Source organism: Oncorhynchus nerka, linkage group LG4, assembly GCF_034236695.1.
Source record: "Oncorhynchus nerka isolate Pitt River linkage group LG4, Oner_Uvic_2.0, whole genome shotgun sequence".
In the NCBI taxonomy this organism is placed as follows: Eukaryota; Metazoa; Chordata; class Actinopteri; order Salmoniformes; family Salmonidae; genus Oncorhynchus; species Oncorhynchus nerka.
Window position 1 is genome coordinate 58765806 of NC_088399.1, and position 27959 is coordinate 58793764.

Sequence of the window (27959 nt, forward strand, 5' to 3'; positions counted from 1 at the left end):
TATTCAATTCATTTGTGTACAATATATTAGCACAATTTATGGCACAAGAGATTTCTTTTTATGTAATTTATTTTTGTTTTCAGAAAAATTATTTTGATACGTACCGTCAGGTCCAAAATTATTGGCACACTTGATAAAGATGAGCAAAAAAAGACTATAAAATAAATAATAAAAATACTGAGCTATTGTATGCTCAAAAACATTTGAAAATTATGTTGTCTTATTGTTCAGAGAAATACATTTGGTTTAACAAGTAATATATATATATTTTTAAAGATAGGGCTCAAAATTATTGTCATCCCTGTTTTCAATACCTCACCTTGCGAGGATAACGACACTGAGCCCTTTTCTAATATGTTTTATGAGATTGGAGAACACATCGGGAGGGATCTTAGACCATTCCTCCATTCAGAATCTTTCCAGATCCTTGATATCCTTTGTCTGTGTTTATGGACTGCCCTCTTCAATTCAAACCACTGCTTTTCAATGGGGTTCAAGTCAAGAGACTGAGATGGCCATTGCAAAATATTGGTTTTGTGGTCAATTAATCATTTATTTGTAGATTATGTGTTCTTGGGGTTAGTGTCTTGCTGGAAGAGCCACTTGCAGCCAAGTTTCAGCCTCCTGGCAGAGGCAACCAGAGCTGCGTGCGAATACCCATACTAACATACGTATACTGCACACTTAATGAGTATATACTACATAGTTAATTTTAGTATACTGTAAACGAACAGTATGCTTTCAGTTGAGCGTACTCTCTCTTCACTTGTCTACCGGTAGTTGATGCTGTTGCTATGCAACCTCTTGCTAGCTAGTTAGCATAACAAATGACTAGCTAAACATTTTCCAACTTTGGGTGTGTTCTTAAATTCAATCTGGAGTGCCAGAGTGCGCTTGTAAATTCAGAGCGTAGTCAGATTGTCTGTTTGTAAATTCAGAGCTTTCGCTCTCGGAGCGCACACTGGACACTCCAGCCTTTGGCTTTCTGATCTTCTGGCAGTCAAGCACCCAAGCTAGCGTTGGCTAGCTTGCTAGCTACTTCCAGACACAAATGAGACCACTCTGACTATTTTACTCGCCTAGCAGAGCTGGTTAGGCAGTTTTTCAGAGTGTTGGGGACTGTAACTGTAAATGACGCTCTTTTGCTGAAGTTTACTGACACCAGCCATATTCAATGGGGGTTGAGCGCTCATAAATTCATTACACCCAGAGGAGAGTGCTCTGAAATCAGAGTACTGTAGATAGCCAGAGCGAATTTACGAAAAGACCCAAATGTCCATTGAGAATGCACAACGAATATACCATTTAGCTAAACTAAGAATGACGGGAATAATCTTGTCAATAAACGTTGGGTAGAGTCGGGGAACTCGGCTGAGAGTCAGACTCTGCAGACGTCAGTATTACTTATGGATTGAGCTCGGTCCAATAAACGGTGTGAACATTCCACCACTGACTTTTTGATCCTGACCAGCCAGGAATAAATGTTTCTATCAAATCTTCCATTTATTCACCACATTCTGCTTTTCAAACAATTAAGTTTTACAATAATACCAAATAAAGACAAATTAAGTCATATTTGAGGTTTTATTGAGATGAAAAAACATCAACAAAAACAAAGTTTGACATTTCACTTTATTACATTAAACTTTCTAAATATTTGCTCTCTCTAAAAAAACTGAAATTCACATTACCCTCAAATGAACGTTGGGGAGGTTTCACAGACCTGTTTCTGATCACAGAGATAAATACATAGGTAAAACTTACAGTATGTATCTCTATAGTTCTAACTGCATCTTGAAGAACATTGTATTAATCCAAGCAACATAGCATAAGAACAGACCAAGTTGAAAACATGAAACTAACAAGCTTTGGTCACAGGAACATGAATTCATACAAATGATAGATTCTGTTGTGTACCTCAATTACTATTTTTATATTACATAATTTACAAAGTTGTAATGCAGTATGAACTGTTGATATCATGGTCCAGCACATAATTAATTAAATTAACAAATACCAGGCTAGATGAAGACATGTTTAACATACAATCTGAACATTTACACACATCACCCAGAGTCTGTGAAACCAAGCATCCACTTCAGATGAAAGCCAAGTGATAAAAAACAAGTAAAAAGAGCTGACATAAAAAGTCTTAAAAAGAACTGTGAGGAGTGATGTTGAGTGAATTACAAGGATGATACTGGCAAACAAAACCATCACAATAGTCAATAACCATACATCTTCTAAGAGAAATCTTAAGGATGATGGATTGGAAGTTTACAGTTACCGTCTTGACTCCACAAGGTGAAGTATGCAATGAACCAAGTGAAAGAAAACAACTACGATTATGGTACCGTCCCAAACGGCACCATATTCCCCTTATAGTGCATTACTTTTGACCAGGGTCCATGGGGCTTTGGTCAAAAGTAGTGCACTTTATAGGTAAAAGGGTGCCATGATAGGGATACTAACAACATCTGTATCGAAACAAAGATAGCTGGGAAGGGGGAAGTTGTTACATTCAAAGCTTTGGCAATTAAGGCAAATAAAATTAGAAGACATTAGCAATTCGAAAACTACAGAGCTTAATTAAGGAGAGAAAAAACGAAAAACAAAATACTTACCTAATTCAATTGATTTAAACCATTTGAGCTTATTTGGACAAATCTGCACAGACCAATACAAGATTAACAAACCTCAATGAGAATATCATCAACTATAGGATGTGTATGGAATTAGAAACTGTATCAATGACAGTACCAGTAAAAAATCTAAATGGGATAAGTCTGAACAGACCAATACAAGATTAACAACGGTCAATGAAATGGTCTTCACATCATTCAAGCTATGGATGACCAAGGAAGTACAAAAAGTACTTGTTTTTTCCACATGGTTTCCACGAAGGCATCAAAGCATAAAAAATAACAGCAAGAGCAAACAGACACATAGGTTAGTTGAGAAAACAAGAAAGAGTTGGGTAAGAGATAATAAAATGTTTAAAAAACATCTTACAAGATGCTCTTGATACTCGTTCAGTCTGCTCCGCCCAGGTTCCTTTTACTTTACAACCTTTTTGATTGAGCCAGGTTTTCTGCCCCCCCCTCTCAGGAACAACCCCTTCTTTTTTCTTAATAGCTGCCACTACCTTACCAGGGTTACTAACCTTGCCATGACCATCGCGTGGTTTAATTTCCTCTTCTTCGTCATCTTCTACTAGAGAAAAGACTTCATCCTCATTTCTCTGTGTATCTTCATTTTCCTCCTCTGAATCATAAGCTGTATAATCAACGTTCACAGTCTTTCTCCTGCCTTTTTTGCCTCTGGGCTTGGAAGGCAGCTTCATCGAACACATTTGCTTTACCGTTGGAGCAGCGGTAAAGCCTTACTATTGGAGAAACAGTGCAACCCTGTTTGGCTGAGGGTGAACTGTTGGACCTATCCGTCTCTGCTGCTCTCTTGGCTTTGAAGGAGCCTAAGGGGCGGCCACTCTTTCGCGGGAATCATCTTTAGCGGGGGGCTTTGAGACTTTAGAAGTTGGAGGCGGGTTCTTCCGTAAGTGGGCACCTCTACCTGTTGATGCCTTGAGTGGACGGCCTCTTCTCCGTGGCTCGGCAGAGGTGGGTGTGGCGGGGGGATCCCCGCGGGGATAGATGCGCGGCCTTCCGAGCGGCTTCCACACTCTAGGTCCCTTAGGTTGGCTTTTCAGTATCTTTCTCTCCTCTTCCTCCTCGGGTGACAGTTTTTGCTCAACTTTTTTGGGCCGGCCACGCTTCAAAGGTGCAGTTGTCTCTGCTAAAACAGCATTAGGGTCAACCACTTTACGTGGCCTGCCCCGTCGTGGCTGCTTGTCTAGTACCCTCAGTATCTTAGGTTTCTTGGAGCCTGATCCTTTGGGCCTACCCCTTCCCCTATTAGGTGGTATGGGGCTGCCATTAGACAAGGCTTCATCGGACTCCTCTTCACTACCAGTGGCATCCATCGCCCCTTCTTCCGATGCCATTGCCCCTTCCCCCGAAGCCCCTTCCCCTTCTTCCGACGCCGTTGCCCCTTCCCCTTCTTCCGACATTGTTGCCTCTTCCCCTTCTTCTGAAGCCGTTGCCCCTTCCCCTTCTTCCGACATTGTTGCCCCTTCCCCTTCTTCTGAAGCCGTTGCCCCTTCCCCTTCTTCCGAAGCCGTTGCCCCTTCCCCTTCTTCCGAAGCCGTTGCCCCTTCCCCTTCTTCCGACATTGTTGCCCCTTCTTCGCTCATCTGTTTTCTTGCAACCTGGCTCCTTCTTTCTTTCCTTCCAGCTCACTTCCTAGGAGGTCTTGTGAGCTACTTAGGGCTTCCCACTGTAAAGGTCATATCGAGAAGGTTACAATACAAAACAAAATGTTCTTTGTGCACGCACCCCTTCATAAAACTGGCCTACGTGGGCATGAGAAAGTGTAGCTAGCATGTCTAGGCTGGACAATAGAATGAGTCAAAATTCCCCCACGGATGAAACATGGCAAAAGAACGTTAGCTAAGCTGGAACACTAGCATATGAATGGAATTGAACATTCGCAGGGTCTCTTCTGACTGGAGTGACGCTTATAATTCCATTTATGTATCCCTTTTTATTTTACCACTACAATCTGTTCGTAGGATAACTTGTGTAGAAAGTAAACATCCGCACCTCGATGGTGCCAAGTGTGAGTATGTCTGTATAAGAAAGGAAGTAGTTCCATGAGTAATGTGTTGTGGTGGGCATTGCCAACAGCGAAGCAGGCGGCGTGACTTAGAACAATGTGAGTAGAACGGTCGGAAGGCGAGTTGGTGCCACGGTGCTCAATATAACTATTAGGAGCCGGGAAAATGCCCCAAAATAAGGCCTGTTTTTTCGTGATTACTTCAAAACTACGGCAGACAGCTGGGACATATTTGTGATATTATGAAACTGGGCTCCATGGCGGATGCAATGAACTAGTTTTTATCAGAAAAAGTATTGTTAAAAATGTAATGTGTCCAGCCTAACGTGTCTTGTAATATGCACATTGTTTACTAATTGCAGTTTCTTCATTTTGTGATAGGTGACGTTGCAATTATGTATATAGAAAGGTGCACAATAAACAAAATCTGATATGACAGTCTTCTCCTCCATAAGTAAACTAAAGTTGATGCATTGACGCGACACTGAAATCTAGCTAGCTAGTATCCTGATTCAGTGACTGTTTTGGTTACTAGTAGCTAGTTAGCCAACTTTACCAGATGTTCGAAGCAACATCACATTCATCTTCTACGACCGGGGTGAACTAGCTACCTAAGTAAATTTACTTTAAAGTAAGCTAGCAAACTACGTAGCATATCCAGCTAGGTAGCTAGCATTAGCTCGATCGCTTACGACAGCCCCAGATCTCAAGCAGGCTGAACTAGTTTAATGAAAATAGCACACGCCTCACCTTGGTACAATCCTTGCGTAGCTGGTGCTGTCTACACTTCTATTAGATATCGTTTGTCATGAAAGTCGCCAGATGTTTAATCGGCATTTGTTGTAATTTTTTAGCTAGCTAGCGATTTGAATTTCAACCGGACACAACGTTGTGGCGGGTGAAAGTTGATTTCCTATCGACTAAAGGGGAAGTGGAACAACGTTTTTCATTTCCGCTCCCTGAAATAAATAAGATGTTGTCTACGACCCCTGTTCTTTCCTTGAGCAATTATTATAAAATAAAATAATATAAGAAGCAATAAAATAAAAAAAGAAGCATAATAGCATCATATCTCAGAATGATTTCCTTTGAAAGCCTGGGAAAACGCTTGGGCTTCTTCTGAATGATCTGGACATGCTATACAACCCCAAAATATGTATTACCGCCACCAAGTGGACGACGTTGAAAAAAACAAGGTAAAAATAAAACCCATACATGATAGGGAAAACAAACTTAAAGCCACCCAAAATAAAACAATAAAAACCACATTGACAAAACCAAAAACCCCAAACACCCACTTCTTCTATCCTTCAAATCCCCATATCGCCCTTCTTCTGACTAGCCTAGTTTAATAAAGGTTAAATAATGTATTCATGTTTAATTCTCACCGAGAGGCTTGTGACAATACTCCATGCAACTCCTCTGCCAAGAAGTCTTTCAGTCCCAGGAAACATTCCGCCGCATCCACAATGATGTCTATTTTCCAGGACTTCCTCTCCACCTTGGCAGTGCCATTAATCACCATAGCTATAAAGGCCACCTTCTGTACCTTTAACATATCTGGGTTCTGCCGTTGAACAGCAACCCCTGCAGCCTTCAGTGAATGCCTATCCACCACCATGGACTATTCAGGAACAGCATTTGAACCCTCAACCCTTAAATGCCCTAACATCAGTCACCTCATTCTCTTTCACCCTCGTTGGGCATTCCAAATAGGTACAAATGCTCTCTCTGTAGTTTGGTTACCACCCCAATTGCAACATGTCATATTTTCATCACTTTTTATTTTACCTTTATTTAACTAGGCAAGTCAGTTAAGAACAAATTCTTATTTTCAATGACGGCCTAGGAACAGTGGGTTAACTGCCTGTTCAGGGGCAGAACGACAGATTTGTACCTTGTCAGCTCGGGGGTTTGAACTTGCAACCTTCCGGTTACTAGTCCAACGCTCTAACCACTAGGCTACCCTGCCGCCACTTTAAGAACACATGATATGATCTTTTCCACAACTTGGACATCTCGGCTTCTCCCTTCTGTAAACACTTGAAACATGTCCAAAAGCTTTACAGTGATCACACTGCATTGGTCTTGGAACAAATGCTCTCTCTGTAGTTTGTATATCCCAAATGCACTTGAGTAGGGAGAGATTCCAAAAATAACACTTTTTCTTCATACACCCCACAATTCATCCGACAGGTATCAATCCCTCCAGGAATATTACTAATCTCTGCAACATCGACTTCCAGTGAAACGCCAGATATTACCCCCGTGAGGGGTGCCCTGTTCCGAAGAGACACACAGGACACATCAAACTCGGGTGAGATTACATTCCTTCTAAAACTCAGAAGAACAAAGAATCCAAACAAGCTCACCTCCAGTGATCTTCACAGCCTTCACTTTACCCAGCACTCTCTCCACCAGTTTTGACATCTCAAATAGATTCTTCAAAATTGGCAATCCAATCAGCTGCTAATTAAACAAAACGTACTCCTACAAGATAAGAAGGGACATTCTCATCACTGTCTGCTTCTTTTCTCCGTTTTATATTCTTTTGGACAACATTCCAATTCTCCTTGATTCCCCGCCATTATATTCACGCTCCACATCAGCGTCCACTTCCGCCGAGTTCTCTCCTCTCTTACTGATGATCTGTCCATGATGGAGAGTGAATGTTTTGTACAGTGCCAACAGCAGCCAACCCTGCTAGATCTATTGGTCTTTGGATCATGAAAATGTATATCTCATCAATTAATTAGTTATTAATTGCTAGATGTACCTGTGTTCTTGAGACTGTTAGCTTGAAACTGCAAACTTTTAGATAATAACATTAATTAAAAGATCAGTGAGAGTAGCAAACGGAGGGACAGAGACATAAACCTGTGGTGCTGGCGTGAAAAGAAAACACCCTATATGCATCGCACCAATAGGGTTAACCCACTTAGGAATTGTTAGCGAGGATCGCTACACTACCCCCTCGGAATGGGAAGGCTTGTCCCGTGCTTTGACCACCTCAGTGCCCTCACACGTCCGGCCGTGCGTTTCGATGGCCTCATGTCCACCATCCCATTTCTGACACCAATGTAGCGAATGGAGGGAGTGGGTCGTGAACGGGTGTCACTGGCGTGAAAAGCAAGCCCCCTACGCATCACACCAATAGGGTTAACCCACTTGGTGGGAATTGTAAGGTGGCTCATTAGGGAGGAGGATCACTACAGTATAGCTGAGAACTTTTACAGCTTCTGTAGAAAATAATATGGCATAGATCTATAACTGTAGAAATAATGAAAATATACAGTATATCAAGTACTACTTTTGTTATTTTCGCACAACTTGATTTGCTACCCCTTTCTTTTCCCTACTTCTATATTTTATTCTCATGTCTCCATAGACAGGAAAAAGATTGATGTATGGAGATTAAGGGAGATAAGAGGTATGTGGTAACATATGAGTGATGGAAGCAGCCTGAATAAAAAATATATATACAAATTGTATGTGTGTTTGTGCGCATGACCCTGTACGTGCCTCTGTGTGGGATTTGGAGAGAAACAGGGAGAGAGCTTGAGAGACAATCCCAGACAGACTGTGTTGAACCCACTGCCCCTAATACCCCTACCTGCTCCCTGCATGCTTTGCCATGGTTACGAGACAGGGCTCCCAATGCAGGCAGTTAATGTGTTTTTCAGCAGGGGTGAGCTGGGTACTAATGTGTCTCGGTCTGTCTCCTCAGCAAATGGCACAATCAATATCAACTGTCCCAGGATGCACCACCACTAGCAGAGGGCCAGGAAAACCACCAAGCTGCCTGCAAGGCTGAATAATGTAAGGTGACTGAAATATTCTGCTTTTATAAAATGTTATGCTTTTTTGAAATGAAACAAAATACCTTGCTCTCCTTAAAGATTTTAGAATTAGTTTGTGAGTTAGAGAAAATAAGAGTAATTAGAGACTAATTTTAATTTTATTCAATTCATTTGTGTACAATATATTAGCACAATTTATGGCACAAGAGATTTCTTTTTATGTAATTTATTTTTGTTTTCAGAAAAATTATTTTGATACGTACCGTCAGGTCCAAAATTATTGGCACACTTGATAAAGATGAGCAAAAAAAGACTATAAAATAAATAATAAAAATACTGAGCTATTGTATGCTCAAAAACATTTGAAAATTATGTTGTCTTATTGTTCAGAGAAATACATTTGGTTTAACAAGTAATATATATATATTTTTAAAGATAGGGCTCAAAATTATTGTCATCCCTGTTTTCAATACCTCACCTTGCGAGGATAACGACACTGAGCCCTTTTCTAATATGTTTTATGAGATTGGAGAACACATCGGGAGGGATCTTAGACCATTCCTCCATTCAGAATCTTTCCAGATCCTTGATATCCTTTGTCTGTGTTTATGGACTGCCCTCTTCAATTCAAACCACTGCTTTTCAATGGGGTTCAAGTCAAGAGACTGAGATGGCCATTGCAAAATATTGGTTTTGTGGTCAATTAATCATTTATTTGTAGATTATGTGTTCTTGGGGTTAGTGTCTTGCTGGAAGAGCCACTTGCAGCCAAGTTTCAGCCTCCTGGCAGAGGCAACCAGAGCTGCGTGCGAATACCCATACTAACATACGTATACTGCACACTTAATGAGTATATACTACATAGTTAATTTTAGTATACTGTAAACGAACAGTATGCTTTCAGTTGAGCGTACTCTCTCTTCACTTGTCTACCGGTAGTTGATGCTGTTGCTATGCAACCTCTTGCTAGCTAGTTAGCATAACAAATGACTAGCTAAACATTTTCCAACTTTGGGTGTGTTCTTAAATTCAATCTGGAGTGCCAGAGTGCGCTTGTAAATTCAGAGCGTAGTCAGATTGTCTGTTTGTAAATTCAGAGCTTTCGCTCTCGGAGCGCACACTGGACACTCCAGCCTTTGGCTTTCTGATCTTCTGGCAGTCAAGCACCCAAGCTAGCGTTGGCTAGCTTGCTAGCTACTTCCAGACACAAATGAGACCACTCTGACTATTTTACTCGCCCTAGCAGAGCTGGTTAGGCAGTTTTTCAGAGTGTTGGGGACTGTAACTGTAAATGACGCTCTTTTGCTGAAGTTTACTGACACCAGCCATATTCAATGGGGGTTGAGCGCTCATAAATTCATTACACCCAGAGGAGAGTGCTCTGAAATCAGAGTACTGTAGATAGCCAGAGCGAATTTACGAAAAGACCCAAATGTCCATTGAGAATGCACAACGAATATACCATTTAGCTAAACTAAGAATGACGGAATAATCTTGTCAATAAACGTTGGGTAGAGTCGGGGAACTCGGCTGAGAGTCAGACTCTGCAGACGTCAGTATTACTTATGGATTGAGCTCGGTCCAATAAACGGTGTGAACATTCCACCACTGACTTTTTGATCCTGACCAGCCAGGAATAAATGTTTCTATCAAATCTTCCATTTATTCACCACATTCTGCTTTTCAAACAATTAAGTTTTACAATAATACCAAATAAAGACAAATTAAGTCATATTTGAGGTTTTATTGAGATGAAAAAACATCAACAAAAACAAAGTTTGACATTTCACTTTATTACATTAAACTTTCTAAATATTTGCTCTCTCTAAAAAAACTGAAATTCACATTACCCTCAAATGAACGTTGGGGAGGTTTCACAGACCTGTTTCTGATCACAGAGATAAATACATAGGTAAAACTTACAGTATGTATCTCTATAGTTCTAACTGCATCTTGAAGAACATTGTATTAATCCAAGCAACATAGCATAAGAACAGACCAAGTTGAAAACATGAAACTAACAAGCTTTGGTCACAGGAACATGAATTCATACAAATGATAGATTCTGTTGTGTACCTCAATTACTATTTTTATATTACATAATTTACAAAGTTGTAATGCAGTATGAACTGTTGATATCATGGTCCAGCACATAATTAATTAAATTAACAAATACCAGGCTAGATGAAGACATGTTTAACATACAATCTGAACATTTACACACATCACCCAGAGTCTGTGAAACCAAGCATCCACTTCAGATGAAAGCCAAGTGATAAAAAACAAGTAAAAAGAGCTGACATAAAAAGTCTTAAAAAGAACTGTGAGGAGTGATGTTGAGTGAATTACAAGGATGATACTGGCAAACAAAACCATCACAATAGTCAATAACCATACATCTTCTAAGAGAAATCTTAAGGATGATGGATTGGAAGTTTACAGTTACCGTCTTGACTCCACAAGGTGAAGTATGCAATGAACCAAGTGAAAGAAAACAACTACGATTATGGTACCGTCCCAAACGGCACCATATTCCCCTTATAGTGCATTACTTTTGACCAGGGTCCATGGGGCTTTGGTCAAAAGTAGTGCACTTTATAGGTAAAAGGGTGCCATGATAGGGATTACTAACAACATCTGTATCGAAACAAAGATAGCTGGGAAGGGGAAGTTGTTACATTCAAAGCTTTGGCAATTAAGGCAAATAAAATTAGAAGACATTAGCAATTCGAAAACTACAGAGCTTAATTAAGGAGAGAAAAAACGAAAAACAAAATACTTAACTAATTCAATTGATTTAAACCATTTGAGCTTATTTGGACAAATCTGCACAGACCAATACAAGATTAACAAACCTCAATGAGAATATCATCAACTATAGAATGTGTATGGAATTAGAAACTGTATCAATGACAGTACCAGTAAAAAATCTAAATGGGATAAGTCTGAACAGACCAATACAAGATTAACAACGGTCAATGAAATGGTCTTCACATCGTTCAAGCTATGGATGACCAAGGAAGTACAAAAAGTACTTGTTTTTTCCACATGGTTTCCACGAAGGCATCAAAGCATAAAAAATAACAGCAAGAGCAAACAGACACATAGGTTAGTTGAGAAAACAAGAAAGAGTTGGGTAAGAGATAATAAAATGTTTAAAAAAACATCTTACAAGATGCTATTGATACTCGTTCAGTCTGCTCCGCCCAGGTTCCTTTTACTTTACAACCTTTTTGATTGAGCCAGGTTTTCTGCCCCCCCTCTTAGGAACAACCACTTCTTTTTTCTTAATAGCTGCCACTACCTTACCAGGGTTACTAACCTTGCCATGACCATCGCGTGGTTTAATTTCCTCTTCTTCGTCATCTTCTACTAGAGAAAAGACTTCATCCTCATTTCTCTGTGTATCTTCATTTTCCTCCTCTGAATCATAAGCTGTATAATCAACGTTCACAGTCTTTCTCCTGCCTTTTTGCCTCTGGGCTTGGAAGGCAGCTTCATCGAACACATTTGCTTTACCGTTGGAGCAGCGGTAAAGCCTTACTATTGGAGAAACAGTGCAACCCTGTTTGGCTGAGGGTGAACTGTTGGACCTATCAGTCTCTGCTGCTCTCTTGGCTTTGAAGGAGCCTAAGGGGCGGCCACTCTTTCGCGGGGAATCATCTTCAGCGGGGGGCTTTGAGACTTTAGAAGTTGGAGGCGGGTTCTTCCGTAAGTGGGCACCTCTACCTGTTGATGCCTTGAGTGGACGGCCTCTTCTCCGTGGCTCGGCAGAGGTGGGTGTGGCGGGGGGATCCCCGCGGGGATGGATGCGCGGCCTTCCGAGCGGCTTCCACACTCTAGGTCCCTTAGGTTGGCTTTTCAGTATCTTTCTTTCCTCTTCCTCCTCGGGTGACAGCAGGTACTTCCTCGGCCTACCCATTTTTTTTTTTTGCTGAACTTTTTTGGGCCGGCCACGCTTCAAAGGTGCAGTTGTCTCTGCTGAAACAGCATTAGGGTCAACCACTTTACGTGGCCTGCCCCGTGGCTGCTTGTCTAGTACCCTCAGTATCTTAGGTTTCTTGGAGCCTGATCCTTTGGGCCTACCCCTTCCCCTATTAGGTGGTATGGGGCTGCCATTAGACAAGGCTTCATCGGACTCCTCTTCACTACCAGTGGCATCCATTGCCCCTTCTTCCGAAGCCATTGCCCCTTCTTCCGAAGCCCCTTCCCCCGACGCCGTTGCCCCTTCCCCTTCTTCCGACGCCGTTGCCCCTTCATCCAACATTGTTGCCCCCTCTTCTGACATGGTTGCCCCTTCTACCGACATTGTTGCTTCTTCTTTCATCTGTTTTCTTGCAACCTGGCTCCTTCTTTCTTTCCTTCCAGCTCACTTCCTAGGAGGTCTTGTGAACTACTTAGGGCTTCCCACTGTAAAGGTCATATCGAGAAGGTTACAATACAAAACTAAATGTTCTTTGTGCACACACCCCTTCATAAAACTGGCATATGTGGGCACGAGAAAGTGTAGCTAGCATGTCTAGGCTGGACAATAGAATGAGTCAAAATTCCCCCAAGGATGAAACATGGCAAAAGAACGTTAGCTAAGCTGGAACACTAGCATATGAATGGAATTGAACATTCGCCGGGTCTCTTCTGACTGGAGTGAGGCTTATAATTCCATGTATGTATCCCTTTTTATTTTCCCACTACAATCTGTTCTTAGGACGAAACTGAAAAATAACTTGTGTAGAAAGTAAACATCCGCACCTCGATGGTGCCAAGTTTGAGTATGTCTGCATAACAAGGAAGTAGTTACATGAGTAATGTGTTGTGGTGTACATTTTAACTACCAACGTGGGCATTGCCAACAACAGCGAAGCAGGCGGCGTGACTTAGAACAATGTGAGTAGAACGGTCGGAAGGCGAGTTGGTGCCACGGTGCTCAATATAACTATTAGGAGCCGGGAAAATGCACCAAAATAAGGCCTGTTTATTACTTCAAAACTACGGCAGACAGCTGGAACATATTTGTAATATTATGAAACTGGGCTCCATGGCGGATGCAATGAACTAGTTTTATCAGAAAAAGTATTGTTAAAAATGTAATGTGTCCAGCCTAACGTGTCTTGTAATAAGCACATTGTAAACATAGATGGTTTACTAATTGCAGTTTCTTCATTTTGTGATAGGTCACGTTGCAATTATGTATATGGAAAGGTCACGTTGCAATTATGTATATGGAAAGGTGCACAAACAAAATCTGATATGACAGTCTTCTCCTCCATAAGTAAACTAAAGTTGATGCATTGACGCGACACTGAAATCTAGCTAGTATCCTGATTCAGTGACTGTTTTGGTTACTAGTAGCTAGTTAGCCAACTTTACCAGATGTTCGAAGCAACATCACATTCATCTTCTACGACCGGGGTGAACTAGCTACCTAAGTAAATTTACTTTAAAATAAGCTAGAAAACTACGTAGCATATCCAGCTAGGTAGCTAGCATTAGCTCGATCGCTTAAGGCAGCCCCGGATCTCAAGCAGGCTAAACTAGTTTAATGAAAATAGCACACGCCTCACCTTGGTACAATTCTTGCGTAGCTGGTGCTGTCTACACTTCTATCAGATATTGTTTGTCATGAAAGTCGCCAGATGTTTAATCGGCATTTGTTGTAATTTTTTTAGCTAGCTAGCGATTTGAATTTCAACCGGACGTTGTGGCGGGTGAAAGCTGATTTCCTATCGACTAAAGGGGAAGTGGAACAACGTTTTTCATTTCCGCTCCCTGAAATAAATAAGATGTTGTCTACGACCCCTGTTCTTTCCTTGAGCAATTATTATAAAATAAAAAAAGAAGCATAATAGCATCATATCTCAGAATGATTTCCTTTGGAAGCCTGGGAAAACGCTTGGGCTTCTTCTAGATTATCTGGACATGCTATACAACCCCAAAATATGTATTACCGCCACCAACTGGACGACGTTGAAAAAAACAAGGTAAAAATAAAACCCATACAATGATAGGGAAAACAAACTTAAAGCCACCCAAAATAAAACAATAAAAACCACATTGACAAAACCAAAAACCCCAAACACCCACTTCTTCTATCCTTCAAATCCCCATATCGCCCTTCTTCTGACTAGCCTAGTTTAATAAAGGTTAAATAATGTATTCATGTTTAATTCTCACCTGAGAGGCTTGTGACAATACTCCATGCAACTCCTCTGCCATCTGCCAAGAAGTCTTTCAGTCCCAGGAAACATTCCGCCGCATCCACAACGATGTCTATTTTCCAGGACTTCCTCTCCACCTTGGCAGTGCCATTAATCACCATAGCTATAAAGGCCACAAAGTCCACCTTCTGTACCTTTAACATATCTGGGTTCTGCTGTTGAACGGCAACCCCTGCAGCCTTCAGTGAATGCCTATCCACCACCATGGACTATTTAGGAGCAGCATTTGAACACTCAACCCTTTTAAATGCCCTAACATCGGTCACCTCATTCTCTTTCACCCTTGTTGGGCATTCCAAATAGGTGGCGTATTGGTTACCACCAGAATTGCAACATGTTATATTTGTATCACTTTTTAAAATATTTTTTTTTACCTTTATTTAACTAGGCAAGTCAGTTAAGAACAAATTCTTACACATCAGCGTCCACTTCCGCCGAGTTCTCTCCTCTCTTACTGATGATCTCTCCATGATGGAGAGTGAATGTTTTGTACAGTGCCAACAGCAGCCAACCCTGCTAGATCTATAGGTCTTTGGATCATGAAAATGTATATCTCATCAATTAATTAGTTATTAATTGTTAGATGTACCTGTGTTCTTGAGACTGTTAGCTTGAAACTGCAAACTTTTAGATAATAACATTAATTAAAAGATTAGTGAGAGTAGCAAACGGAGGGACAGAGACATAAACCTGTGGTGCTGGCGTGAAAAGAAAACACCCTATATGCATCGCACCAATAGGGTTAACCCACTTAGGAATTGTTCGCGAGGATCGCTACACTACCCCCTCGGAATGGGAAGGCTCGTCCCGTGCTTTGACCACCTCAGTCCCCTCACACGTCCGGCCGTGCGTTTCGATGGCCTCATGTCCACCATCCCACTTCTGACACCAATGTAGCAAATGGAGGGAGTGGGTCGTGAACAGGTGTCACTGGCGTGAAAAGCAAGCCCCCTACGCATCACGCCAATAGGGTTAACCCACTTGGTGGGAATTGCTAGGTGGCTCATTAGGGAGGATCACTACAGTATGGCTGAGAACTTTTACAGCTTCTGTATAAAATAATATGGCATAGATCTATAACTGTAGAAATAATGAAAATATACAGTATATCAAGCACTACTTTTATTATTTTCGCACAACTTGATTTGCTACCCCTTTATTTTCCCTACCTCTATATTTTGTTCTCATGTCTCCATAGACAGGAAAAAGATTGATGTATGGAGATTAAGGGAGATAAGAGGTATGTGGTAACATATGAGTGATGGAAGCACCCTGAATAAGAAAAATATATACAAATTGTATGTGTGTGTGTGCACATGCGCATGACCCTGTACGTGCCTCTGTGTGGGATTTGGAGAGAAACAGGGAGAGAGCTTGAGAGACAATCCCAGAGAGACTGTGTGTTGAACCCGCTGCCCCCTAATACCCCTACCTGCTCCCTGCATGCTTTTCCATGGTTACGAGACAGGGCTCCCAATGCAGGCAGTTAATGTGTTTTTCAGCAGGGGTGAGCTGGGTACTAATGTGTCTCGGTCTGTCTCCTCAGCAAATGGCACAATCAATATCAACTGTCCCAGGATGCACCACCACTAGCAGAGGTCCAGGAAAACCACCAAGCTGCCTGCAAGGCTGAATAATGTAAGGTGACTGAAATATTCTGCTTTTATAAAATGTTATGCTCTTTTGAAATTAAACAAAATACCTTGCTCTCCTTAAAGATTTTAGAATTAGTTTGTGAGTTAGAGAAAATAAGAGTAATTAGAGACTAATTATAACCAGGTAGGCTAGTTGAGAACAAGTTCTCATTTGCAACTGCGACCTGGCCAAGATAAAGCATAGCAGTGTGAACAGACAACACAGAGTTACACATGGAGTAAACAATTAACAAGTCAGTAACACAGGAAAAAAAAGAGAGTCTATATACATTGTGTGCAAAAGGCATGAGGAGGTAGGCGAATAATTACAATTTTGCAGATTAATACTGGAGTGATAAATTATCAGATGGTCATGTACATTGTAGACATATTGGTGTGCAAAAGAGCAGAAAAGTAAATAAATGTAAACAGTATGGGGATGAGGTAGGTAAAATTGGGTGGGCTATTTACCGATAGACTATGTACAGCTGCAGCGATATACTGCTAGCTCGAAATACTGAGCTATTGTATGCTCAAAAACATTTGAAAATGATGTTGTTTTATTGTTCAGAGAAATACATTTAGTTTAACAAGTAATATATATATTTTTAAAGATAGGGCTCAAAATTATTGTCATCCCTGTTTTCAATACCTCACCTTGCGAGGATAACGACACTGAGCCTTTTTGTAATATGTTTTATGAGATTGGAGAACACATCGGGAGGGATCTTAGACCATTCCTCCATTCAGAATCTTTCCAGATCTTTGATATCCTTTGTCTGTGTTTATGGACTGCCCTCTTCAATTCAAACCACAGGTTTTCAATGGGGTTCAAGTCAAGAGACTGAGATGGCCATTGCAAAATATTGGTTTTGTGGTCAATTAATCATTTATTTGTAGATTATGATGTGTTCTTGGGGTTAGTGTCTTGCTGGAAGAGCCACTTGCAGCCAAGTTTCAGCCTCCTGGCAGAGTTAACCAGAGCTGCGTGTGAATACCCATACTAACATACGTATACTGCACACTTAATGAGTATATACTATGTAGTTAATTTTAGTATACTGTAAACAAACAGTATGCTTTCAGTTGAGCATACTGTCTCTTCACTTGTCTACCGGAAGTTGATGCTGTTGCTATGCAACCTCTTGCTAGCTAGTTAGCATAACAAATGACTAGCTAAACATTTTACAACTTTGGGTGTGTTCTTAAATTCAATCTGGAGTGCCAGAGTGCGCTTGTAAATTCAGAGCGTAGTCAGATTGTCTGTTTGTAAATTCAGAACTTTCGCTCTCGGAGAGCACACTGGACACTCCAGCCTTTGGCTTTCTGATCTTATGACAGTCAAGCACCCAAGCTAACGTTGGCTAGCTTGCTAGCTACTTCCAGACACAAATGAGACCACTCTGACCATTTTACTCGCCCTAGCAGAGCTGGTTAGGCAGTTTTCCAGAGCGTTGGTGACTGTAACTGTGACTGTAAATGATGCTCTTTTGAAGTTTACTGACACCAGCCATATTCAATGGGGGTTGAGCGCTCATAAATTCATGACACTCAGAGGAGAGTGATCTGAAATCAGAGTACTGTAGATAGTCAGAGCGAATTTACGAAAGGACCCGAATGTCCATTGAGAATGCACAACGACTATACCATTTAGCTAAGCTAAGAATGACGTGACCCGAATGTCCATTGAGAATGCACAACGACTATACCATTTAGCTAAGCTAAGAATGACGGGAATAATCTTGTCAATAAACGTTGGGTAGAGTCGGGGAACTCGGCTGAGAGTCAGACTCGGCAGACGTCAGTATTACTTATGGCTAGGATGCAGGGATTGAGCTCGGTCCGATTCCGGTGTGAGTTATCTGGCCCAAATGTATTATTTGGGGCCCGGGCTGATTCCGGTGAGAGTTTACTGGCCCAAATGTATTTCTTGGGGCTCGGCGGATTGGGACCACTCTCTGGCAGATGAGGGCTGCTTTAAATAATTAACATTTCATTATTTATTTTTCCATGTTTTCTAATTGTTTCTGTGATCAAAAAATACAATTAACATTTAAATGAAATTCTTTAAGAGTCCTGTGTAGTATTGTAGCATTTTTATACTTTGTGCAAGGCAATTGATAAGCATTAAAAACTTTGTGGATGGAGCCTCCCTGTAACATCTGCTTCCAACTCACTCTCAAACACGTAGATCCCCTGGACACAGCTCACTTTCCAGTCCACTTTCCAGCTCACACTCTCAAGCACATAGATCCCCTGAACGCAGCTCACTCTCCAGATCCCAATCACCTGAATTTTGATTACCTGTTCACACACTTGTATGTCATTATCACACATTATATAGTTCAGTTCTTTGCATCCCCGTCATTGTGAGGTATTGTTTGTTTTGTGACACACTTCTATTCGGAGCTCTGTTTTTCCCGTGATTTACTCCTCCTGTGTATGATAGTTTCTGCCTGCCTCACTAATAATGCCTTTTGCCTATTCCCTGCCTGTACTTTATCGTATTACCTGTTATCAACCTATTGCCCGATCTCCCGGATGACGTTACAAGCCTTTTCCATGCCTGTACTATTGCCTTTTTGGACCCCCTGTGTATGACCTTCTGCCTGCCCCTGGACCCAGCTACCTGCCTCCTCATGTGGTCCTTTACCAATAAACACCTGCTGCGCCCTGCGCTTGAAACCAGCTCTCTGTCTCCCTTTGTGTTCATTACACTCCGGAGTAGCGCAAGCAGTCTAAGACACTGCATCGCAGCACAAACTGCGTTGCTACAGATGCTGTCTCGAGTCCCGTGCTTGCCACAACCAGGAGACCCATGAGGCGATGCACAATTGACACAGCATCGTCCGAGTTAGGGGAGGTCCTGCGGGCCAGGCGCAGGCTCGCTGACACGGTCACCAGGTGTATGGTGTTTCTTCAGTTTTTTTGTGGATGGGTATACTTTGTATGTATAACAGTAGTATTTAAAATGACTAAATTGGGTAATTTTGTATACATTTATTTAAATTTGCATCGGACCGCTTCTGGGGAGATTCTGGTAAGATGTTAGCTGAATTTGGGTAGAGGAAACGGCCCGATGTACTTGGGCTGATTCTGGGCAGTCATTCATTTTGATTCCGGGCCGAGTCCAACACCCGATTCTTGGCGAATTCAATCAGTTCCGGCCTCCCAGAAGAGGGCCGCTTCTGGGCCGATTCCTCATTGCTAGCTGGGATTCTGCTGTAACGATATGCTATGTGGTTCGTAATGACAGCGTAGCTAACAAATTGTCAGCCAACATAACTCGAAATTGACTCAACATAACTTGAAATTGAGCCCAGGTGCATACTGTTTCCATTGATCATCCTTGAGATCAAATCAAATCAAATTTATTTATATAGCCCTTCGTACATCAGCTGATATCTCAAAGTGCTGTACAGAAACCCAGCCTAAAACCCCAAACAGCAAGCAATGCAGGTGTAGAAGCACGGTGGCTAGGAAAAACTCCCTAGAAAGGGATGTTTCTACAGGGTGACACGCTCATGGGGATGGGCGATCGTACACCTTGCACCTCCGTGCAGAAAAGACAGAGAGGGCTGTCTTGCTTCTAGTCCTTGGGAAACTTTGCAGTATTTAGTTTTTTCTTACATTTTTAGCTGGGAAGAACTATGGTAAAAAAATATGTAGGTAAAACAAAGCGCAAATTAAAAGTACGTATCTCAGAGCATCGTAGCACCATTAGGTGTAAAAACTTTACTTACCCAGTTGCGGCCCACTTCTTGGAGGCAGACCACTCTATTTCGTCTCTGCATTATATTGGCATCGAACATGTCACCCTCCCTAGGAGAGGGCGTGACCTTGATAATTTATTGTTAAAACGAGAGGCTGCCTGGATCTTTAACTTAAAGACCCTTGTTCCCCCTCCTTCCCTTGTTCGGTCTCAACGTAGACTTTGATCTGAAGCCATTCTTGTGATTATTGTGACTTTGCCATTGTAATTGTTTGTAAGCTTGTGTAGTCAAATTCATCTATGATCGTATGCTATCCATTTGTTGTTTGTATGCTGTTCTTTGTATGACATTTTAATATTAGATTATTAACCAATGATATTAGGCCACTCTTGGCCATGATTACAGACACCTGTGTCTTTTGACACTATATAAACGAGTCATCCCGCAGTGTTTGTGATTATACCCTGATGAAGACAGCTTGGCTGTCGAAACGTTGGTAATTACATTTTTGCATCTGAGCTCCTAGAGTGTGCGGCTCTCTTTTATTTTCAAGTTTTCTACCTCGTCTTAATAGGTGTGCGTTTCTTTTTCTTCAAAAACTATAGGATATCAGAGTGACGTCAACTTACCAGCACAACGACCAGGAATACAACTTTCCTGAAGCGGATCCTTTGTCCGCACCACCGAGGGCATTTTAACTAATTCCAGAGGCCAACCCTGTTACGCCCTGGTCGAAGTATTTTGTGTTTATCTTCATTTATTTGGTCAGGCCAGGGTGTGGCATGGGTTTTTGTATGTGGTGTGTTGGTATTGGGATTGTAGCTTAGTGGGGTGTTCTAGTTAAGTCTATGGCTGTCTGAAGTGGTTCTCAATCAGAGGCAGGTGTTTATCGTTGTCTCTGATTGGGAACCATATTTAGGCAGCCATATTCTTTGAGTGTTTCGTGGGTGATTGTCCTTATTGTCCTTATGTCTGTCATGTAGTTGTTTGCACCAGTATTAGGCTGTTTTGGTTTTCGTTACGTTTATTGTTTTTGTAGTGTTTGTATTTGGATTCGTGTTGCTTCAGTTTATTTAACATGGATCGCAATCTACACGCCGCATTTTGGTCCGACTCTCCTTCACAGCTAGAAAACCGTAGCAAACCCAAAACAATGCCACCAGACAAGAGGAAGACGGAGCGGTCTTCTGGTCAGACTTTAGAGGCGTGCACACAACCCACTGCTCCCGAATATATTACTCGCTAATGTCCAGTCCCTAGATAACAAGGTAGACGAAATCAGGGCAAGGTTTGCTTTCCAGAGAGACATCAGATATTGTAACATACTCCGTATCACGGAAACATGGCTCTCTTGGGATATGCTGTCGGAGTCGATACAGCCACCTGGCTTCTCAGTGCGTCACTCCTACAGGAATAAATATCTCTCCGGGAAGAAGAAGGGGCGGGGGTGTATGTTGCATGATTAACGACTCATGGTGTAATTGTAACAACATACAGGAACTCAAGTACTTTTGTTCACCTGACCTTGAATACCTCACAATCAATTTTGATCACGTGGACCGGGATTTGTTCCGGGTAGGCTCTGAGAATAATACCGCCATATACGCTGATTTGGTGAGTGAGTTTATAAGGAAGTGTATAGGAGATGTTTTACCTACTGTGACTATTAAAACTTACCCTAACCGGAAACCGTGGATAGATGGCAGCATTCCTTCTAAACTGAAAGCGCGAACCACCGCATTTAACCATGGAAAGGTGACTGGGAAAATGGCCGAATATAAACAGTGTAGTTATTCCCTCCGCAAGGCAATCAAACAAGAAAAATGTCGGTATAGAGACAAAGTGGAGTCGCAATTCAACGGCTCAGACACGAGATGTATGTGGCAGATAATCACGGACTACAAATGAAAAACCAGCCACGTCAGGACACGGACGTCTTGCCTCCAGACAAACTTAATACCTTCTTTGCCCGCTTTGAGGATAATACAGTGTCACCGACGCGGGCCGCTGCCAAGGACTGTGGGCACTCATTCTCCATGGTCGACGTGAGTAAGACATTTGAACGTGTTAACCCTGGCAAAGCTGCTGGCCCAGACGGCATGCCTAGACGCATCCTCAGAGCATGGACAGACCAGCTGGCTGGTGTGGTTACTGACATATTCCAGTCTGCTGTCCCCACATGCTTCAAGATGGCCACCATTGTTCCTGTTCACAAGAAAGCTAAGGTAACTGAACTAAATGACTATCTCCCCGTAGCACTCACTTCTGTCATCATGAAGTGCTTTGAGAGACTAGTCAAGGATCATATCACCTCCACCTTACCAGTCACCCTAGACCCACTTCAATTTGCTTACCGCTCCAATAGGTCCACAGACGATGCAATCGCCATCACACTGCACACTGCCCTGTCCCATCTGGACAAGAGGAACACCTATGTAAGAATGCTGTTCATTGACTATAGCATTCAACACCATAGTACCCTCCAAGCTCATCATTAAATTTGAGGCCCTGGGTCTCAACCCCACCCTGTGTTTTGGATCCTGGACTTCCTGACGGGCCGCCCCCAGGTGGTGAAGGTAGGAAACAACATCTCCCCTTTGCTCAACACTGGGGCCCCACAAGGGTGTGTGCTCATCCCCCTCATGTACTCCCTGTTCGACCATGACTGCGTGGCCATACACGCCTCCAACTCAATCATCAAGTTTGCAAGCGACACAACAGTAGTAGGCTTGATTACCAAGAATGACGAGACAGCCTACAGGGAGGAGGTGAGGGCTCTCGGAGTGTGGTGTCAGGAAAATATCAAATTAAATCAAAGTTTATTTGTCACGTGAGCCGAATACAACAGGTTACAGTGAAATGCTTACTTACAGGCTCTAAAAAAAAAAAAAGTGTGTGTGTGTAGGTAAGTAAAGAAATAAAACAACAGCAAAAAGACATTTGAAAAAAGAGTAGCAAGGCTATATACAGACACCTGTTAGTCAGACTTATTGAGGTAGTATGTACATGTAGGTATCGTTAAAGTGACTATGCATATATGATGAACAGAGAGTAGCAGAAGCGTAAAAAGAGGGGTTGGCGGGTGGTGGGACACGATGCAGATAGCCCGGTTAACCATTTGGTTAGATGTTCAGGAGTCTTATGGCTTGGGGGTAAAAACTGTTGAGAAGCCTTTTTGTCCTAGACTTGGGTCGTGGGTGAACAGGGAGTACAGGAGGGGACCGAGCACGTACCCCTGGGGAGCTCCAGTGTTGAGGATCTGCATGGCAGATGTGTTGCTACCTACCCTCACCACCTGGGGGCGGCCTGTCAGGAAGTCCAGGATACAGTTGCAGAGGGAGGTGTTTAGTCCCAGGATCCTTAGCTTGGTGATGAGCTTTGAGGGTACTATGGTGCTAAACGCTGAGCTGTAGTCAATGAACAGCATTCTCACATAGGTGTTCATTTTGTCCAGGTGGGAAAGGGCAGTGTGGAGTGCAATAGAGATTGCATCATCTGTGGATCTATTTGGGCGGTATGCAAATTGGAGTGGGTCTAGGGTTTCTGGGATAATGGTGTTGATGTGAGCCATTACCAGCCTTTCAAAGCACTTCATGGCTACGGACGTGAGTGCTATGGGTCTGTAGTCATTTAAGCAGGTTCCCTTCGTGTTCTTGGGTACAGGGACTATGGTGGTCTGCTTGAAGCATGTTGGTATTACAGACTCAATCAGGGACATGTTGAAAATGTCAGTGAAGTCACCTGCCAGTTGGTCAGCACATGCCCCGAGCACACATCCTGGTAATCCGTCTGGTCCCGCAGCCTTGTGTATGTTGACCTGTTTAAAGATCTTACTCACGTCGGCTACGGAGAGCGTGATCACACAGTCATCCGGGGAACAGCTGATGCTCTCATGAATGCGTCAGTTTTGCTTGCCTCGAAGTGAGCATAGAAGTGATTTAGCTCGTCTGGTAGGCTCGTGTCACTGGGCAGCTCTCGGCTGTGCTTCCCTTTGTAGTCTGTAATAGTTTGCAAGCCCTGCCACATCCGACGAGCATCGGAGCCGGTGTAGTATGATTCAATCTTAGCCCTGTATTGACGCTTTGCCTGTTTGATGGTTCGTCGCAGAGCATAGCAGGATTTCTTGTAAGCTTCCGGATTAGAGTCCCGCACCTTGAAAGCGTCAGCTCCACCCTTTAGCTCAGTGCGAATGTTGCCTGTAATCGATGGCTTCTGGTTGGGGTATGTACCTACAGTCACTGTGGGGACGACGTCCTCAATGCATTTATTGATCAACCCAGTGACTGATGTGGTGTATTCCTCAATGTCATTGGAAAAATCCCGGAACATGTTCCAGTCTGTGATAGCAAAGCAGTCCTGTAGTTTAGCATCTGCTTCATCTGACCATTTTTTTATAGACCGAGATACTGGTGCTTCCTGCTTTAATTTTTGCTTGTAAGCAGGAATCAGGAGGATAGAGTTGTGGTCGGATTTACCAAATGGAGGGCGAGGGAGAGCTTTGTACGCATCTCTGTGTGTGGAATACAGGTGATCTAGATTTATTTTCCCTCTGGTTGCACATTTAACATGTTTATAGAGATTTGGTAGAACTGATTTTAGTTTCCGTGCATTAAAGTCTCCAGCCACTAGGAGCGCCACCTCTGGGTGAGTGGTTTCCTGTTTGCTTATTTCCTTATACAGGTAACTGAGTGGGGTCTTAGTCCCAGCATCTGTCTGTGGTGGTAAATAAACAGCCACGTAAAGTATAGCTGAGAACTCTCTAGGCAAGTAGTGTGGCCTGCAGTTTATCACAATATATAGAGACTTCCTTAGATTTTGTGCACCAGCTGTTGTTTACAAATGTCTTGATATCCAGAATCTCTTTTCTTCCGTAATGTACAGTTGCAGAAACACTATGTACAAAAGAATTTACAAATATTGCAAAAAAAAACACATAATAGCACAATTGGTTAGGAGACCGTAAAACGGCGGCCAAACTGAAATTGTCTACCCACACAGACAGTGTGGTGAAGAAGGCGCAACAGTGTCTCTTTAACCTCAGGAGGCTGATGAAATTTGTCTTGTCACCTAAAAACATACTCTTTTACAGATGTACAATTGAGAGCATCCTGTTGGGCTGTATCACCGCCTGGTACTGCAACTGGGCCGCCCACAACCGCTGGGTTCTCCAGATGTCTCTGAATGTCCTTGAGTGGCCCAGCCTGAGCCCGGACTTGCTCCCCATTGAACATCTCTGGAGAGACCTGAATATAGCTGTGTAGCGATGCTCCCCATTGAACCTGACAGAGCTTGACAGGATCTGCAGAGAATAATGGAAGAAACTCCCCAAATACAGGTTTGCCAAGCTTGTAGCATCATACCCAAGAAGACTCGAGGCTGTAATCGCTGCTTAAGGTGCTTCAACAAAGTACTGAATAAAGGGTCTGAATACTTATGTGAATGTGATATTTCAGTTTTGTATTTTTTATACATTTGAGTCTTTTGGCAAACTCCAAGCGGGCTGTCATGTGCCTTTTACGGAGGAGTGGCTTCCGTCTGGCCACTCTACCATAAAGGCCTAATTGGGGGAGTGCTGCAGAGATGGTTGTCCTTCTAGAATGTTCTCCCATCTCCACAGAGGAACTTTAGAGCTCGGTCAGAGTGACCATCGGGTTCTTGATCACCTCCCTGACCAAGGGCCTTCTCTCCCGATTGCTCAGTTTGGACGAGCGGCCACTTCTAGGAAAAGTTTTGGTGGTTCCAAATGTATTCCATTTCAGAATGATGGAAGCCACTGTGTTCTTGGGGACCTGCAATTCTGCCGAAATGTTTTGGTACCCTTCACCAGATCATGGCTTGGTTTTTGCTCTGACATGCACTTTCAACTGTGGGACCTTATATAGACAGGTGTGTGCCTTTCCAAATCATGTCCAATCAATTGAATTTACCACAGTTGGACTCCAATCAAGTTGTAGAAACATCTCAAGGATGATCAATGGAAACAGGATGCACCTGAGCTCAGTTCCGAGTCAAATAGCAAAGGGTCTGAATACTTACGTAAATAAGGTGTTTGAGTTTTTATTTTTAATACATTTGAAGAAAATGACAAAAAACCTGTTTTTGCTTTGTCATTATGAGGTATTTATTGTGTGTAGATTGCTGAGTTGTAATTTAAATCCATTTTAGAAGAAGGCTGTAACACAACAAAATGTGGAAAAATTAAAGGGGTCTGATTACTTTCCGTAGGCACTGTACATGTATATACAATACCAGTCAAACGTTTGTACACACCTACTCATTCAAGAGTTTTTCGTTATTTGACTATTTTCTACAGTGTAAAATAATAATGAAGACATCAAAACTATAAACTTACACATATGGAATCATGTAGTAAACAAAACAAGTGTTAAACAAATCAATACTTTGATGACAGCTTTGCACACTCATAGCATTCTCTCAACCAGCTTCCCCTGGAATGCATTTCCAACAGTCTTGAAGGCGTTCCCACATATGTTGTGCACTTGTTGGCTGCTTTTCCTTCACTCTGCGGTCCAACTCATCCCAAACCATCTCAATTGGGTTGAGGTCGGGTGATTGTGGATGCCAGGTCATCTAATGCAGCACTCCCTCACTCTCCTTCTTGGTCAAATAGCCCTTACACAGCCTGGAGGTGTGTTTTGGGTCATTGTCCTGTTGAAAAACAAATGATAGTCCCACTAAGTGCAAAAAATATGGGATGGTGTATCGCTGCAGAATGCTGTGGTAGCCATGTTGGTTCAGTGTGCCTTGAATTCAAAATAAATCACAGACAGTGTCACCAGCAAAGCACCATCACACCTCCTCCTCCATGCTTCACAGTGGGAACCACACATTCGGAAATCATCCGTTCACCTACTCTGCATCTCACAGAGATACGGGGGTTGGAACAGATTTCCACTTGTCTAATGTCCATTGCTCGTATATCTTGGCCTAAGCAAGTCTCTTCTTATTATTGGTGTCCTTTAGTAGTGGTTTCTTTGCAACAATTCGACCATGAAGGCCTGATTAACACAATCTCCTCTGAACAGTTGATGTTGAGACGTGTCTGTTACTTGAACTCTGTGAAGCATTTATTTGGGCTGCAATTTCTGAGGCTGGTAACTCTAGCTCTGGGTTTTCCTTTCTGGGTTTTCCTTTCCTATGGCGGTCCTCATGAGAGCGAGTTTCATCATATTGCTTGATGGTTTTTGCAACTGCACTTGAAGAAACTTTCAAAGTTCTTTAAAATTTTCAGATTGACTGACCTTTATGTCTTTAAGTAATGATAGACTGTCATTTCTCTGTGCTTATTTCTGTTTTTGCCATGATATGGACTTGGTCTTTTACCAAATAGGGAGAGCTATCTTCTGTATACGACCCCTAACTTGTCACACAACTGATTGGCTCAAACGCATTAAGAAGGAAAGAAATTCCACAAATGAACTTTTAACAAGGCACACATGTTAAATGAAATGCATTCCAGGTGACTACCCCATGAAGCTGGTTGAGAGAATGCCAAGAGTGTGCAAGCTGTCATCAAGGCGAAGTGTGACTAAAATATATTTGATTTGTTTAACATTTGTTTAACACTTTTTACTATGTGTTATTTCATAGTTTTGATGTCTTTACTATTATTCTACATTGTAAAAAATTGTAAAAAATAAAGAAAAACCCTTGAATGAGTCGGTGTGTCCAAACGTTTGACTGGTACTATATATATATATATATATATACATAAATTACTATGCCCCTACCCCCTTCTCCCCTGTTTAGAAAACTTGGTGGAAAACATTAAAATTTAATATATACTGTACAGTTGAAGTCAAAAATGTACATAAACCTTAGCCAAATACATTTAAATTAAATTCAGTTTTTCACAATTCCTGACGTTTAATCCTTGTAACAATTCCCTGTCTTAGCTCAGTTACT

The 27959-nt window shown here is 42.1% G+C and overlaps 1 protein-coding gene and 2 long non-coding RNA genes across 7 annotated transcripts in view; 1 reads left to right on the forward strand and 2 right to left on the reverse strand.

Moving 5' to 3' along the window:
* LOC115125870 (uncharacterized) overlaps positions 1 to 27910 on the forward strand; it is a 46974-nt gene extending 19064 nt beyond the window's left edge. For 3 of the 5 annotated variants that reach the window (XR_010463809.1, XR_010463810.1, XR_010463806.1), the window contains 4 exons: positions 6868 to 6988; positions 8399 to 8490; positions 16233 to 16324; positions 25123 to 27910. This is a non-coding gene — a long non-coding RNA (uncharacterized LOC115125870). Of the gene's footprint in view, positions 1 to 6867; positions 6989 to 8398; positions 8496 to 16232; positions 16330 to 25122 lie in introns of all 5 variants that reach the window. The other 2 variants (XR_010463807.1, XR_010463808.1) reach the window with 2 other exon arrangements.
* LOC135571433 (uncharacterized) lies at positions 1571 to 5902 on the reverse strand. Its single transcript, XR_010463805.1, has 2 exons — positions 5422 to 5902; positions 1571 to 4332 (listed from the first exon to the last, which is right to left on the reverse strand). It is a non-coding gene; the product is annotated as an uncharacterized LOC135571433 (long non-coding RNA).
* LOC115125869 (chromosomal protein D1-like) lies at positions 10201 to 14354 on the reverse strand. The gene is made up of 2 exons (XM_029655445.2): positions 14033 to 14354; positions 10201 to 12881 (listed from the first exon to the last, which is right to left on the reverse strand). Exon 2 carries the CDS (start codon positions 12796 to 12798, stop codon positions 11689 to 11691), a length of 1110 nt encoding a protein of 369 aa, XP_029511305.2. The 5' UTR covers positions 12799 to 12881; positions 14033 to 14354; the 3' UTR covers positions 10201 to 11688.
* Positions 27911 to 27959: the final 49 nt, after the last annotated feature.

Bases quoted from the DNA above. Each gene is read 5' to 3' on its own strand.
- LOC115125869 (XM_029655445.2), bottom strand. From the start codon at position 12,798: ATGAAAGAAGAAGCAACAATGTCGGTAGAAGGGGCAACCATGTCAGAA.